The 16365-nt window shown below is 23.6% G+C and overlaps 1 protein-coding gene across 1 annotated transcript; it reads left to right on the top strand.

Moving 5' to 3' along the window:
* On the top strand, positions 1–14155 carry LOC117174588 (zinc finger CW-type PWWP domain protein 1-like). The gene is made up of 5 exons (XM_033363819.1): positions 1–188; positions 2403–2566; positions 3754–3935; positions 4026–4142; positions 13394–14155. Exons 2-5 carry the CDS (start codon positions 2407–2409, stop codon positions 13730–13732), a joined length of 798 nt encoding a protein of 265 aa, XP_033219710.1. The 5' UTR covers positions 1–188; positions 2403–2406; the 3' UTR covers positions 13733–14155.
* The last annotated feature ends 2210 nt before the right edge of the window (positions 14156–16365 follow it).

Genomic DNA, 16365 nt, shown 5'->3' with positions numbered 1-16365 from the left:
TGGTTTCAACGGTTTTTCGGTTCGCGTTTATTATTTTCGGTTTCAGATTGTCGCGATGTATTATGAATTAATAATTACTGCGAAAACTGTTTTAATCTGTGTTTTAAATCGACTGCACTTATAAAGAAGTGAAGAAATTGAGACGTTAATGCCTACGTATGGTAAAACCATACGTTGGTAAATTGTAGGTTAGTTTGCATATCTTTTGAAATTCTTGTCGTTATTTTTGTTCGTAATTGGAGTTTTTAGTAAATTTGTTTCAATTTTTTCCATTTTTCTAAATTAAATAAGTTTCTCTGGCCTTATAATTAGGTCGTTGTATACATTTTGTCCACAAGTCAAAAAAGTCTCCTCCGGGCACCGCATATGATATTGTTTCTGTTAGTTTAGATTGTTGTGATACTTTGTAGCCTATATTGTTAATTTTTTTTATTTTTACGTAAGAAATTTGTTCAAACCCTGTTTTAAATTTACCAAAATCATCAATCGCACGCTTGTAGTTTTTCGCTTTGAGAGGAAAAATAGTTTTTTTAAACAAAATGAAAATTTAGAATAACTATTTTACTTAAGCTTCTTAATATTCTTGACAAAATTAAAAAAGATTTTCGAAAATCTCAGATCTATCAAATAAAAATGTCAATAAAAAATGTAATTTTCTATCAAACAGTTTAATTAAAAAAATAATAATACTCAACGAAGCATGTAATAATTGATGTTCCAATTCAAAAAGATTTTCATTTTTTATCACAAACAGTTTAATTGGTCCAAAAGAAACAAATTTTCAACAATATAGTTGAATCAGCAACCAAAAAAGATTAATTTCTAACAAGTTTTATTTACAAAAAAATTAAATATTTCCCAAAAGAAACGAATTTTGTACAAAACAGTTTATTTTTTATCCCTAAAATATGAATTTGTAAGAGACGAATTTTCAATTTAAAAAAATTACTAACAAAGTAGTTAAATTCTCAACAAAAAATATTAATTCTAAATGAAAATTATAATAGTTTATATTGTAATTAAAAAATATTTTAATAATAATAAAAAAAATAGTTGAATTCATCAAAAAAAATATTAATTTTGAAGAAAATAATGGAAACTTCAACCAAAGAAGGAAATATTTAACCTAAAAAAAAATTATTTCTCGACGAAAAATATAATATTTGATAATAAAATTTAAAAATCTGTTAATTTTAAATTAAAAAGTGTTAAATTCATTCGAAAATACGATTTCTTAACAAAATACTTGAATTCCTACACCAAACAAGATTTTAATTTAAAAATCAAGTACTTGCAATTTGAATATAAAAAGATATTTTTAAAAAAGGGAAGATTTAAAATAAGTCGAAAAAGTATTTATAAAATTGTTAAGAATATTTTTTTATTCTACAGGATTTTAAAAATTGTTATACAAAATTTGTGTCAGTTTGAATAATATTTAGGACTTTTTGACGTTTGGAGAAATTTTTTAAAAATATTTGTTAAATTTGCAGAAATCTTCCAGTCTTAAAATATTTTTAATCGCTTAAAAACTCCTAAAATTTCTCAATATCTTTTAAACTGACCAGAAATTATTACGAAAATTGTCTTAAAATCTTGCGGAATCCTTTTTTTACAATTTTTAAATTTGATTGTAATGTTTTAAAAACTTCCAAAATATTCTTTTAAAATTAGTCTTCCAGGATAAATAATAATTTTAAATATTAATAGAAATCTTAAGACATTTTTTTTATTGTCTTGAAATCTTGCAAAATTGTTTTAAAAACACTTCCAAATTTTAATTCAAAATTTTTTAAAATCTACAAATTATTACAAGTTTTTTTTTAATGTTTCCATATTTCTAATTATATGTGAGATTATTTTAAACTTATTAATATGTTTTTAAATCATTCAAATTTTGTTTTGAAATTTAAACAAAATTTTCAAAACTAATTAAAAATTTTCCCAGAAATCTTAGAAAAATGTGATTTTTTTTAAACCTTTGAAAAATCTTTAAAAATTTACATTTTTTGTTCAGAATTTCCGCATATCTACATTTTGTTTTAAATTAGTTGAAGTATTTAGAAGCTTAAAATTAGTCGATTTTTTTTTATAATAGTATTGTAATCTTGCAAAATTGAAAAATGTTGCTTTAATATCTTTTACATTCTTTCTCGAAATTTAGGAAATAATTGGAAATGTTTTTAAACCTTTACGAATATTAATAATAAAATATAATTTTTCAACATATAAAATCAATTTGTTTTAAAAATCTTGAAATATCTACATTTTGTTTTAAATTTATTGAAAGATTTTCAAATTTTAAATTGTTTTTAAATCTTTTAAAAACTTTGTAATATCTTTTTAACAAAAAAATTATTTTATTCAAATAAGAATATAATTTGCAATTTTTTAATTTTCAGAAACATGAAACAAAAACGAAAAAGGGTTCAATCATTAAAGAGAGACCCGAATGACGGTTTATGGATCAAGTGTTGCAACGAAAAATGTAAAAAATGGAGATTCGTGACAGAATATCAGGACCCTTTATCCGTACCAGAAACTTGGTTTTGCTCTCAAAATCTTGGTATGAAATTTAAAAATAATTTTTTATTAATTAGTTGCTTTATTATAGTTTTAATTATTGTTTTTTACTGGTTGATTCATGCTCATTCAGTTTGAATTTATCTTTTTAGAAATCTCCTACTTCAAATTGAATGTAATATTTTTGAATTTTTGATTATCAATAAATCGAAATATTTTTTTTACCGTTGTGAATTTACCACTGGAAAAATAAATCTTCAATTGGAATAGTTAAATTTTCAGTTAAAAAAATGATTTTTTAACCAAGAAGATATATTTACAACCAGTTAAATTTTGCAACTAAAAATATCAATTTTTAACAAAAAATAGAGTTTAATTTTGTACCAAATTGTTGAATTTTCAAACCAAAAAGGACAATTTTCAACAAAAAATTTAATATTCAACCAATTGGTTGAATTTTTAACAAAATTGTTTAATCATTTATAAAAAATTTTTTAAATAAAATTATAAAGCTTCAAACAAAAAAAATGAGATTTTAAGAAAGTATTTGAACTCCTAACTAATGAGTTGAATTTTCATCCTGAAAAGATGAATTTTCAACGTAATAGTTAGTATTTCAATGAATGAATATATTAATTTTAAATAAAAAATACTGGAATTTTATCAAAAAATACGAATTTTTCACACAAAAGTTGAAATTTATCCAAAAAAAAGCTATATTTTCAAAACATAAAGATGAATTTCTAATAGAATAGTCGCATTTCGATTTTTTTTTTAATATTTAAGGAAGAAAAATTCTCAATAAAAATATAGAATTTTAAACCAAAAAGACGAATTTTCAACCAAAAAATATGACTTATTAACATAATTATTGAATTCACAGCAATATAATTAGAGTTTAAATCAGACAAGATGTAAAGTAAAATTTTAAACCGAAAATAATGAATTTTCAACTATAGACGGATTTTCTTATTGGGTTCTATTTTTATTCAGTTTAAATTTCAGTTGAAAAATGAGAAAAGACTAAAGCCTGCGATAAATAAATACGAATTTTAATCATTTATAGATTGAAGAAAAACACTTTAAGTAAACATTGAAGCTCATTTTTAATACTTGAAAAATTTTATGACAATATTTTTTGTGGCATCATTGACACTATTTTTTATCTCTGAATTGAAACCAAGGCCTGTTTTTCCTGCAATTAAAATACTTTAGAATGTTATTTTTCAGATAATAATTTTTCTTCTTGCGACATCCCCGAAGAAGAAACAAACGAAAATCTGATAGAAAGTAAATTTAACTGCGGAACTGTTGTCTGGGCTAAAATAAATGGTTATCCATGGTGGCCTGCAATTATAGACAATTGTCCAACTACGAATAAATTTTACAAACTTCAAGGTTCCAGTGTTCCGGTGAGTTGAAAAATATTTCTGAAATCTTTTATTTTTATTTTCAATTTGCACAGATTGTAAATTTTACATAAAGAAATGTTTATTTTACAGAAAAAGTATCATGTGACTTTCTTTGAGAAAGAGGTAGTAGAATACGCGTGGGTAAAACCTAAAAACATCAAACCGTTCAAGGAAGACGATGGGCAACAGCCCTTGAAGAAGGCAAAGGTAAGGAAATTTTACTAATTTAGTAATTCGAAAATCATTTACTCAACAAAATTTTCCATTTTAGATTTTTATTTTCAAGCGCAAATGAACTGTACTGAAGGTATCAAAAAGTGAAGAAGAATTTATTTTTTAAGATGATTCTAAATCCGTTTTTGAAATTTAAGAATTTCCAAATTTCGGCGTTAAAAGTTAAACTGGTTCAATTCAAAAGCCTGAGTCGTAAAAAATGTAAATAATTTAAAAATAAATTGTTTGAAATAGAAAGCCTTGAATCGTTAAAATTTCAAGGAGCTTTATAACTTTGAACGTAACGATTTTAATTCTTCTATTTAAAAAATGATTAAGTTGTAAGTGAAATTGTTGAATTTTTATGTATAAATAACAATTCAAATAATTTTATAAAATGTATTTCAAACAATTTAAACGAAGTGTTTATTTTGAAAAATTATTTTAAAATCGAATAATCTTCAAAGATATTTAGAAGTTATGAAAAACTTCCAATAATAATTTTAAATTTCACAAAATTTGAAGCAATATGTAGGTTTTTCAAGAATTTGAAGTAAAATTTTGATGCTCTTTAGGGATATTTAAACTATTTAAAATTGAAATAATTCAACTTTTCATGTAAAAATGTTTCAGTTTAAAAGAATGGTATCGATTGAGTTTTAATTTTTCTAGCCTAAAATTGGTTAAAATATTATAATTTAACAAAATTGAAATTTATCGATTGATTATTCAATTTAGAGCATTGAGAATGATAGCATTGATTTATATTTTTGAAGATGTTTTAGATGTAAATTATTGAGCATTTGAATACCAGATTTTAAAATTAAAAAAATTTTAATCTCTAATTTTAAATGTTTAAAATGTAAGGGTTCCGCCTTAAGTGCTTTAATTTGCAGTTAATTTTTCTATAATTCAAATGGAAAAATGGTTAGCCTTACATTTCGAATGTTTAAATTTAATTGGCCGTGAAAAATGTTTGCGAACCGGGAAATGACCGGGAATAGAAAATACAATTTCAGTTTAAAATTTCCTTTTTTCGTAGATTTTAATCATCTTGTTTGAAAATGTACGTACTTTTTGAAAATTAGTTTTTTTTTATTTATTTTTTAATATTTAGCATAATCTATTGTTCTAATACGAGCTTAAATTGTTCAGAATTGTTTAATATTATATCGCACTGACCAAATTTCGGATCGTGCTGCTTTTGAAATACTTAGTTTCAATTTCAATCGCAATGCAAATTCAATTTTGAGTTCATAACTAGAAAAAATTATATCATTTTAATCGATAACGTTAAAAATAAAATAATTTCTTTTCAAAGATTTATAGTTTACCCTTAGCAAATTTTTAGTGAATGGCCTTTAAAATTGAACAAATTCTAATTTTGTGAATCCGTATTCGAAGTTTTGATTTTAACAAATGGCAAGTTTTAACATTTGAACATTTTTAAATCGAAAACTTTTTTAATTAAAATCCATTAATTTCAAATTTAATGGCAGTGTTCACACTCTTTCCCCTTTTCTAAAGAATTCCTCTCTTTTCCCTCTTTTCAAGAAATTTCTCATTTTCTAAAATGCGAACTTAGTTAATAGAACCCTTAAAGAAAATTTAAATATTTTTGGTTGAGAGTTCTTTTTTGTTTTGTTCTAAATTCGATTATTTGGTTGGAAATTTAATTACATGGTTAAAAATGCATATTTTTTGTTTGAAAATTTAACAGTTTTTCAGAAGTCTTTTTAGAAAAAAATGCATCCTTTTGGATTGAGAATTTCTCTTTTATGTATGTTAGAAAACAAATTTTTTTGTTGATAATTAATTGGTTGGTTACAAATTTACCTGTATTCTTGCAAATTCATCTATTTTAATGAAAATTCGTCTCTTTTGATTGAAAGTCTAACTATTTGGTTGTAAATGCAACTGTTTGGTAAAAAATTAATTTTATTTGTTGAAAATTTGATTATTTGGTAGAAAATTAATCTTTTATCGTCGAAAATCTAATGGTCTTGTTGAAAATTCGCCTTTTTGGGAGAAAATTCAACCTTTTAAATTGAAAATTCCACTTTTATGTGAGAAAATATAACCTTTATGGTAGAAAAATCATATTTTTGGTGGAATATTCATCTTTCTCGGTTACAAATCTACTTGTATGTTGAAAATTTAACTGTATTCTAAAAAATTCGTCTGCTCGGCATTAAAATTCCACTACTTGGTTCAAAATTTATTCATTTTATTGAAAATCCGTCTCTTTTGATTGGCAGTCCAGATGGTTGATTCTAAATTCAAATTTTTTGTTAAAAATGAATTTTTTTGTTGAAAATATTTCATTCTTCTTGGTTTAAACCGATATTTTTGTTAAAAATTCAACTGTTTTTGATCAAATTCTTTTTTTGTTAATTGAATTGTTTTGTTAATAATTTACCTATATTGTTGAAAATTCGTCTCTTTTGATTGAAAGTTCAACTGTTTGGATGAAAATTTGACTATTTGGATGAAAATTTAATTATTGGGTAGAACATTAATCTTTTATGGTTGAAAATCTAATTGTGTTGTTTAAAATTCGCTCTTTTTGGAAAAAATTCAACCTTTTAAATTGAAAATTCCTCTTTTATGTGAGAAAATTTAACTTTTTTTGTAGAGAAATCATATTTTTTGGTGAAATATTCATCTTTCTCGGTTACAAATCTACTTGTATGTTGAAAGTTTAACTGTATTCTAAAAAATTCGTTTGTTTGTCATTAAAATTCAACTGCTTGCTTCAAAAATTTATTCATTTTATTGAAAATCCGTCTCTTTTGATTGACAGTCCAGATAGTTGATTCTAAATGCAAATTTTTGGTTAAAAATTAATTTTTTGGTTAAAAATTGGACTATTTGGATGAAAATTTAATTATTGGGTGGAACATTAATCTTTTATGGTCGAAAATCTAATTGTTTTATGGTCGAAAATCTAAATGCAACCTTTTGGTTAAAAATTAATTTTTTTTGTCGATGAAAATATTTTATTCTTCTAAATTGAAAACGCTATTTTTGTTAAAAATTTTACCTTTTTTGATAAAATACTTCTTTTTTTTGCTTATTAATTAAATTATTTCGTTAATAATTTACCTATATTTTTGAAAAATCACCGTTTTTGATTGAAAGTCCAACTGTTTGGTTGTAAATGCAACTGTTCGGTGAAAAATCTTAAATTGAAAATTCATATTTTATGTTAGAAAATATATACTTTTATGGTAGAAAAATCATATTTTTTGTTGAATATTCATCTTTCTCGGTTGAAAATCTACTTATATTTTGAAACTTTAACTGTATTCTAAAAAATTCCTCTGTTCGGCATCAAAATTGAACTATTTGGTTGAAAAATTATTCATTTTATTGAAAAGCCGTCTCTTTTGCATGAAAATCCAACTGCTTGATATAAGTGCAACTTTTTTGTTAAAAATGAATTTTTCTGTTGATGAAAATATTTCATTCTTCTTGTTTGAAAACGATATCTTTGTTAAAAATTCAACGGCTTTATTATTAAATTAGTTTTTTTGTTGCTTGATAATTAAATTATTTTGTTAATAATTCGCCTATATTATTGAAAGTTCGTCTCTTTTGATTGACAGTTCAACTGTTTGGTTTTAAATGTAACTAGTTGTTTAAAATAATTTTGTTTCATTCAACTAATTGTTTGAAAATTTATCTTTCTGCCTTGAAAATGCATCTTTTTAGATTTAAAAGACAACTGTAAACTGTAAAAGACAGATAGAACTGTTAATAAAATTGACGTTAGGTCGCTTTTTGTGGTAATTATTTAATCTTCTTTCACGAGGACGAAGAACAAGAGTTCTTGGACAAAAGAAACAATAATCTTATTCTAAAAAAGGGTTTTACTTTTATTTCGTAGATTGAATTGTCACATAACTTTGAACAATATTAGAAATCGAATGATTAAAATTCATCAGATCGTTTTAATTTCTCCCAAAATCCACCTGAATTCTTTGGAAAGTAATTTATGCTCATGTGAAATATTATTAATCTATCCGAAATATTTTCAAAATATTTTTAATAGTTTATAAATGGTTGCTAATATTTTTGAAATCATTTAAATCTCTGGGAAATCACTGAAACCTTTATAAAATCTTTTTAATCTATCCGAAATCTTTATGAAATCTTTGAGATATTTGAGAAATAATTGAAATCTTTTAGAATATTTAAAAAATGTAATTGTTGAAATATTTAAAAAATCATTAAAGTCTGTGAAATCTTTTGTATGAGACAAAAATCTTTGACAAACCCTTTCAAATCTTCGTGATATCTTTGAGAAATTATTACAATGTTTGTTAAATCTTTGAAAATCTTTTAGAAATATTTCAAACGTTTTATAAATATTTGTTCATATTATTAAAATAATTGAAATCTTTTTAATCTATCCGAAATCTTTACAAAATACTGTAAACCTTTGTAAGATTTTTAAAGTATTTGGAAAATCATTGGAATCTTTATAAAATATTAAAAATGTTTTTGAAATATTTGTTATATTTTTTAAATTGTTGAAATCTGTGGGAAATCATTTAAGCCTTTGTCAGATCTTTTCAAACTATCTATATTTTTTGCAAAACATTTGAAATCTTTCGAAAATCATTGAAATCTTTGTAAAACATTAAAAATGGTTTTAAAATATTTGATTATATTTGCGAAATTGTTTAAATCTTTGCACAATATTTGAAATCTTTGGAAATCTTTGAAATATTTCTGAAACATTTGTGGAATTATTGAAATATTTGGGAAATCATTTATGAATTTGTGAAATTTTTTAATATATCCGAAATCTCTGTGAAATATTTGAAATCTTTTCGAAATATTCGAAATCTTTGCGAAATCCTTGAAAAGTTTGGGAAATATTTTTGAATTACTTGGTATATTTTGGAAATTGTTGAAAACTTTGGGAAATCATTGAGTTCTTTTTGAAATCTGGAAATCTTTGAAATATTTGTGCAATGATTTAAATCTTTGCGAAATATTTTTGAAATGTTTTGTTATATTTGTAAAAAATTATTGAAATCTTTGTCAAATATTTTGAAAATAATTGAAGTCTTGATGAAATCTTTTAAATCTATCCAAAATCTTTGCGAAATTTTTGTAAGCTTTTGAAAATCATTCTAATCTTTTTGAAATCTTTAAGAAATATTTGAAATATTTTTGCAATCTTTAGTAATTGATATCTTCGTAACATATTTTAATTCCATTGAAAATCTTTTCAAAATATTTATAACCTTTTATATCTTTGAAAAATCATTAAAAATTTTCTGAAATTTTGGAAACATTTGCGAAGAAACCTTTGAAAGTTTGGAAAATTTTTTGGAATATTAACTAATATTTGTGAAATTATTTAAATTCTTGAAAAATTATTGATATCTTCGTAAAATCTTTTAAATCTATCCACAATCTTTGCGAAATATTTGATACCTTTGGAAAATCATTGAAATCTTTCCGAAATATTTGAAAACTGTGGTATCTTTGAGAAATCATCATCTTATTATTTTTCAATCATATTAATATTAAATTTTCATTACTGAATAATAATTCACATTATTAATTTTAAATTGAAATCAAAACGAGGTTATAAACATCTGTAGCCATAGAAGTGGTGTATTTCGCAATAAAAAATTAATTATATACATCATTTTTTATTTCAACATTGTCTTATATTTATTAGTATTACTTAATCATATATTTACTTATCAGTTGCCTATTTTTATATTTTCTCTCTCGCATTTAAAAGTAGAAGCACATTTAAATGACAGAGAATTCTCATAAACGCCCCGTCTACACCGTTCATAATTCTAGTGATTTTTTCGGCAAAATATTTTTTAGGGAAAATGAAATTTCGAACAAGTGAATACCTACCGTGTTGCTTTGTTAGAAAGTGCTAAAAAATAGTTGAAACTTTAAAAGAGGTTAAAAAGAATTTCCTGTTTCTTCTAGTTTGGATAAGAAAATAATCGGGATGAATTATAATTCCGAATTGGAACAGTGAATTTTCCAAAAAAATTATTTTTTGACGTGGAACATGGAATTTTTAAAAGAACTATAATTCTGACATGGAATTTCCCAAAAGAATTAAAATTCTGAGTGAGGATATGAAAATTTTAAATAGAAGTATAATTTCCAGACTAAAGAATGAAAAATTGTCCGATTGAAAACCGGGAAATGACAGTGACAGGGACAGTGATTTTTTTTTAAGTCCGGGAAACTTTTTGAGAGCCTGCTTGATATTTTTCTATACCAATATGAAATTGAATAAATGTTATCTGGTTTAAAATCGTATTTTTTTGGTTGAATTCAACTTTCGTGGATGAAAAGTTCAGATCTTTTTTAGATTGAAAATTCAACATTTTTATTGAAGATTCACCTGTTTGGTTCAAGAATGAGGTATTTTGTTAAAAATTAGTTTTTTTGGTTTGATTGAATTTTTTGTTGTTCTTGAAAATTCAACAATTCTAGTTGAAGATTCATAATTTTAGTTGGAAATTCAGCAGTTTCTTTGAAAATGTACGTCCTTTTTGATAATTTTTTTTTTTTTTTAATAATTCTTTAAAGCTGAAAATGTAAATATTTCAATTGCATATTTCGTCGTTTTAGTTGAAAATGCATCTCTTTGGCTGAACATTAATTTCTTTATCTAAAAATTTAGCTATTCATTTATTTTTCATTTATGTTATGGAGAATTCGTATTTTTGTAAAAATTGATCTTCTTGATTGCAAATTCTACTATTTCAGTTAAAGATTTATTATTTTTGTTGAAAATTGACCTTTTACAGTTCAAAATAAAAGTACATATTTGGCTGCAAATTAAACTACTTGGTTGAAAATTAAACTTATTTGTTGAAAATTCATCTGTATGGTATAAATTCATCTATTCTAGTTGAAGATTCATAATTTTAGTTGAAGACTCATCACTTTTGTTCGCATTTTTTGTGCGGAAAATTAATTTTTTTTACTGAAAATTTCCCTTTTAGCTGAATATGTCATCATTTTAGTTAAAAACGTATCTTTCTGTTTGAACATTAACTTCTTGAACTGAAAATGTAAATATTAATTTTTTTTGTTAAACAAAATCCTTTTGTGTTGAAAATTCGACTATTCTAATTAAAGTTTCATCATTTTACTTAAAATTTCTGCAGTTTCTTTGAAAATTTACATCCTTTTTGAAAATTAGTTTTTAACCATTTTTTTTTATCTAAAAATTTAACTATTCCAATTGCATATTTGATCGTTTTAGTTGAAAATTCATGTCTTTGGCTGAACAGTAATTTTTTTAAATAAAAATGTAGCTATTTAATTTTCAGTTTATAATTCATGTATTTTATGGAAAATTCGTATTTTTGGTAGAAATTAATCATCCTGGTTGAAAATGGTTGATGGTTAAACTCTTTTGTACAAAATTAATCTTTTTGATTTACCATATAATTCACTCATTCCAGTTGAAGATTCATAATTTTAGTTGAAAATTGATCTGTAATCTCAAAAATGCAATCTTTGTATTTGAAAAGTTAGGATTTTGAAGCGACATCTATAATAAATAATATCTAATAAATAATGCTTTAAAATTTAAAGCATTTAAAGATAAAATAAAGATTTGCTTCAATTATTCAAATTTATGAAATCGGGTGGCCACCAACCCGGGAGAACTGGGGGAAACTTAAACCGGGATAAAGCCGGGAGAGAAATATTTCTTCGGGAGATTTCCCGTATTTCATAATTTGCGCATTTTGTAATTCTTGAAAGTTCCCAACTAGAAATTATACAATTTTTAATGTGTTTAGAATAATTAAACTTTAAAGGTTTACAGTATTTCTCGCATTATTTAAAATTCTGCAATTTGTAATGGTGAAAATAACAATGACTTTTAATTTGAAAAAATTACATCTTTTAGTAAAAAAATCCTATCTAGTCCTTTTAAATGTCACTTGATACTACATATGATACTTATTAATATTTTTTTAGATTGATTTTTTGAGGTTTGGAATTTTTAATTTCAATATATTGTTGTTTCAAATTCAAATATTCAAAATTTTAGGACTATTTTGCTATTAAATATTTCGAAATTTTATATTAATAATATAGTAAGTTTTCAGTCATATATAGTCAGTTTTGAATTTAATAATTTTGGATGTAAATATAAAGCAATGTTTGATTGAAAAGCATGAAACTGTAGATATTCAAAAAATGAAATCGTAACATAACAATTTTTTTGTATTCCTTATCTTAATTTTTAATTTTACATTTAAGATCTTAAAATTTTATATTCAAAAATTTCTAGAATGAATGATAATTCTAAAGGAAGATTTGAAATTAACAAATTAAAAATTTAGTTTAAAATAAAAAACGATGAAAATCAATCTATCTGAAATTGATGCGTCAGTAAAAGAACACTTTCGGTAATTTTAAGTGGTTATGATTTTAGATTTCTGAATTTTTATTAACAACACTAAATTTTTAATTTGTCCTTTTTAAGGTTTTAATTTTCAATTAAAATTGAATTGGTTAAGTTTTCGAATTGAAGATTACTACATATTTCAAAAGTTTTTTTTTTTAATTTATTTTTCATTTTAGGAAACGTCCTCTAATCAGTTTTAATGTTTGCTTGTAATTTTATTATACCTGCTTAAACTATTTAAAATAAAAATAATTTAAATCTAAGAACTTTTAAGTTGAAAAAATGGTGAAAAAAAATAGCTGAATAATATAATTTTGACCATTTTTAAAATTCATAGATTTATTCTTTAATTTAGAGTATTGAAAATGTTAACCAGGATTTATATTTTTGGAACTTAATCTAAATCTTTGAACTCTATAATTTATTAATGTTAAAAATTTTGAATTTTGCAGCTTAAATTCATTAAACTTGAAATTATTCAGTTGAAAAGTGTTAGTATCTTTCAGTTTATATATGTAAATTATTGAACAATTCAATAGAAAATGTTTGAGTTTAAAAACTTTTAAACTTCAATTTTAAAAGTGAAAAATTCAAGAGTTCCACTTTGAATACTGTAGTTTGTTGTTTATTTTGTATTACTTGTACTTTTACTGTTTAGCTTTATATTTCGATTTTTTACATTTTATTGACCGGAAAAAATATTTAAAAACCGGGAAATGAGAAAGAACTTTGTTCTTTGATTAAAACGGTCACCCTGAATATGTCAAGCTTATTATTATTAGTTAAAAATTGTCATTCACATTCTATAAAATTGTTCCAGCTAGTATACGCCGAAAAAGATTATGAAGATCTTTTACGTACACCTTTGAAGTTGGCCAGATCTGCAATTGCATTGGACATTCCTGAGAGATTAAAAAAATACAGTCTTTCTGCGAGACTTAATGAAGATGATTGCAAAAAAGAAGTTCTTCAGGTAGCTATTTCTCAAAATACAAAAAAGAAAGCTCGTTCGATTAAAAGACCAAAAAGAAATGAGGGACGTGTACAATACCCTGCCCCTAATATAGATAAAGAGCGAAATGAAAAAGAGACGCTTCGTACGGTTAGATATCAAAAGGTTATAAAACCACAGCCGTGGAATTTTTGCAGTATTCTTTGACATCTTTTTGTTTATCAGTAAAGAATTAGCGTCATTCAAGAATCAGCATTTTTCTTCTTATGCAATTGGAAAAAGACTGAAAGATTTTTAATCTATTTGTGATATAAACTGAATTTAATTTTGGAAAATAGGCGCAGTTGTCAGCAATTTGTCAGCTTATATTACTTAAGAATTAATTAGTTAATACTATTCCGATTAAGAAGAGATTCTTGATTTAGTGATTATGATCTTGAGCCTACGATGAAAAAGTCGATAATATTTTGAGTAGAAAAAAAGACTCAAATGTAATTGATAATTATCATACCTAATTTAATCGTTCTACTTTTGTTTTGTTTTTTAATTTAATTCGTTTTATAAAATGTTAATAGTGGTTTAAATTGAGTTTCAATGTTTTAGATTAGTAATAAAAGTTAATATTACAGTCTTGCTCTTTTTGATTTTAGTTTATAAAAAAAAGGTATTCCGTGTTTGTATTTGATGATGATCAGGCCACAGACTCGCCACAGTTTTGACATATATTTAAGTAATTAAAATGTTAATCAAGTAATTGAATTTTAAACAAAAAGAAATGTATTCTCAAAAAAATGGAATAGTTCATATTTTCACCAAAGAAAATATTTTTTTTAATAAAAAAAACACTTGAATTGAACCAAGGACGAATTTCTATAAAACAATTCAATCCTTAACCAAAACAGATTAATTTTCAACGCAGAAGTTAAATTTTTTATCAAATGTATCAATTCTACCAGGAAAGACGAATTTTCAATACAATAAATAATTTTGTAATTAAATAGTTGAATTTTCAACCAAGAAAATTAATTTTCTACACAAAAAGACGATTTTTTCAACAAATTATATCAATTTTGATCTAAAAAGTTTAAACAATAGATGTGGTATTACAGTTGAATTTTCAACACAAGAATATTAATTTTTGACCCAAGAATATGAATTTTTAACATAAAAGTTCACTTTCAGTAAATCAGATAAACTTCTAAAAAAAATTTAAATTTTTAGTTAAAAAATTAGTTTTTAACAACAGCGAAAACGAATATGCAACCAAAATTTTGAATTTTAAACTAAAAAAATGGAGAAAGTAGTTTAAATTTCAGGCAGAGTTAAATGTCCAAACTAAACGATGAATATTCAACGAAAACTGTAATAGTTGATGTTTCAACAAAAAATATTTGAATTTAAAACAGAAAACAGTTGGATTTATCCAACAAAAACGTATTTTCAACAAATTAGTTGAATACTCAACTAAACAAATAAATTATTGAACATAAAGTTGCATTTTTAACAAAAAATGGATTTTTTACCAAAAAAAAGACCAATTTTCAACAAAATACTAAAATTTTCCACCAAATTGTTAAATTTTAAAGCCAAGAGTAAGTGACAGTATCATTTTTAACCAAAAAAATCAAATGTCTAGAGAGAAATACATTTTCAACCAAATTTTTCAATCCTCAAGTAAAAAATGTTTAATTTTTAAACAAACAGTTCCATTTTTAAAAATACTAAAAAAAGGATTTTTGAGCCGAAATGATTGTCCACAAAACAGTTGAATTTTTAACAAAAAATGGTGAAGTTTCTACAGAAAGATTTCTACATTTGGAACCAAATAATAAAGTTAAAAAAAAAAGAATTATTATCATTAAAAAAAGGAATGGACCTTTAACGAAAAATATTGATATTTTCTTATTGGGTTCTATCTCTCAAGTCAGTTAAAGGCTTCGATGATATTTGAATCTTATTTCCGATTAAGAAAACTTTAGACAATATAGTGAATATAGTTGAATTTTCAACCAAAAAGAATCATTTCAATCAAGAAGAAGAATTTTCTACTAAAAAAGACGAATTTTCAATAAAATATATGGATTTTCAACCAACTAGTTAAATTAGTAACTAAAAGAGATAAATTATGACCCAGAAATTTAATAGTTAAATTTTCAGTTACAATAATGAATTTTTAACCAAAGAGATAAATCTTTAATAATAATGAATTTTTAACAAAACTGTATAATTTTTAAGTCGAAAAGCTGAATTATCTACAAAACAGTTGAATTTTCAACCCTAAAATATGATTTGTCAACAAAATAGTTAAATTTTGTACTGAATAGTTACATTTTTAAATACGTAGTTCAATTCTTAACCAAATAGTCGAATTTTCAACTTAAAATATAAATTTTCAATAGCAAAATTCATATTCAACCAAAAAATAATTTAATTTACTACCAACTTGCTGGACTTTTAAGCCAAAAAGGCCAATTTTCTGCAAAAAAATTAAATTTTTAACCCGAAAGTAGGAATTTTAAACAAATAATTGAATCCTCTATCGAAACAGATTATTTTTAACCAAAAAGATTAATTTTCAATCAAATAGTTGAATTTTCAACTGGAAAAGGTCAACTTTCAAGTAAAAATACTCATTTTCAACCAAAAACTAATCAAATTATTTATTTTCTACCAAAAAAGACAAATTGTCAACAAAATACATAATTTTTTAACTAAATAGTTGAATTTTCAACCAAGAAAATTAATTTTCTACACAAAAAGACGATTTTTCAACTAATTATATCAATTTTAATTTAATAGTTTGAACCATAGGTTTGTCAGTACAACATATTATTTGAATT

The sequence above is a fragment of the Belonocnema kinseyi genome, chromosome 6, assembly GCF_010883055.1.
Source record: "Belonocnema kinseyi isolate 2016_QV_RU_SX_M_011 chromosome 6, B_treatae_v1, whole genome shotgun sequence".
NCBI classification, from domain to species: domain Eukaryota; kingdom Metazoa; phylum Arthropoda; class Insecta; order Hymenoptera; family Cynipidae; genus Belonocnema; species Belonocnema kinseyi.
The sequence above is the reverse complement of the archived record's forward strand: the minus strand, read 5'-3'. Positions and strand labels throughout refer to the sequence as shown.

Coding starts and splice junctions, on each gene's coding strand:
- LOC117174588 (XM_033363819.1), top strand. CDS start 2,407: ATGAAACAAAAACGAAAAAGGGTTCAATCATTAAAGAGAGACCCGAAT. Junction 2,567..3,753: donor GTTTTGCTCTCAAAATCTTG/GTATGAAATTTA, acceptor GTTATTTTTCAG/ATAATAATTTTTCTTCTTGC. Junction 4,143..13,393: donor AGCCCTTGAAGAAGGCAAAG/GTAAGGAAATTT, acceptor AAATTGTTCCAG/CTAGTATACGCCGAAAAAGA.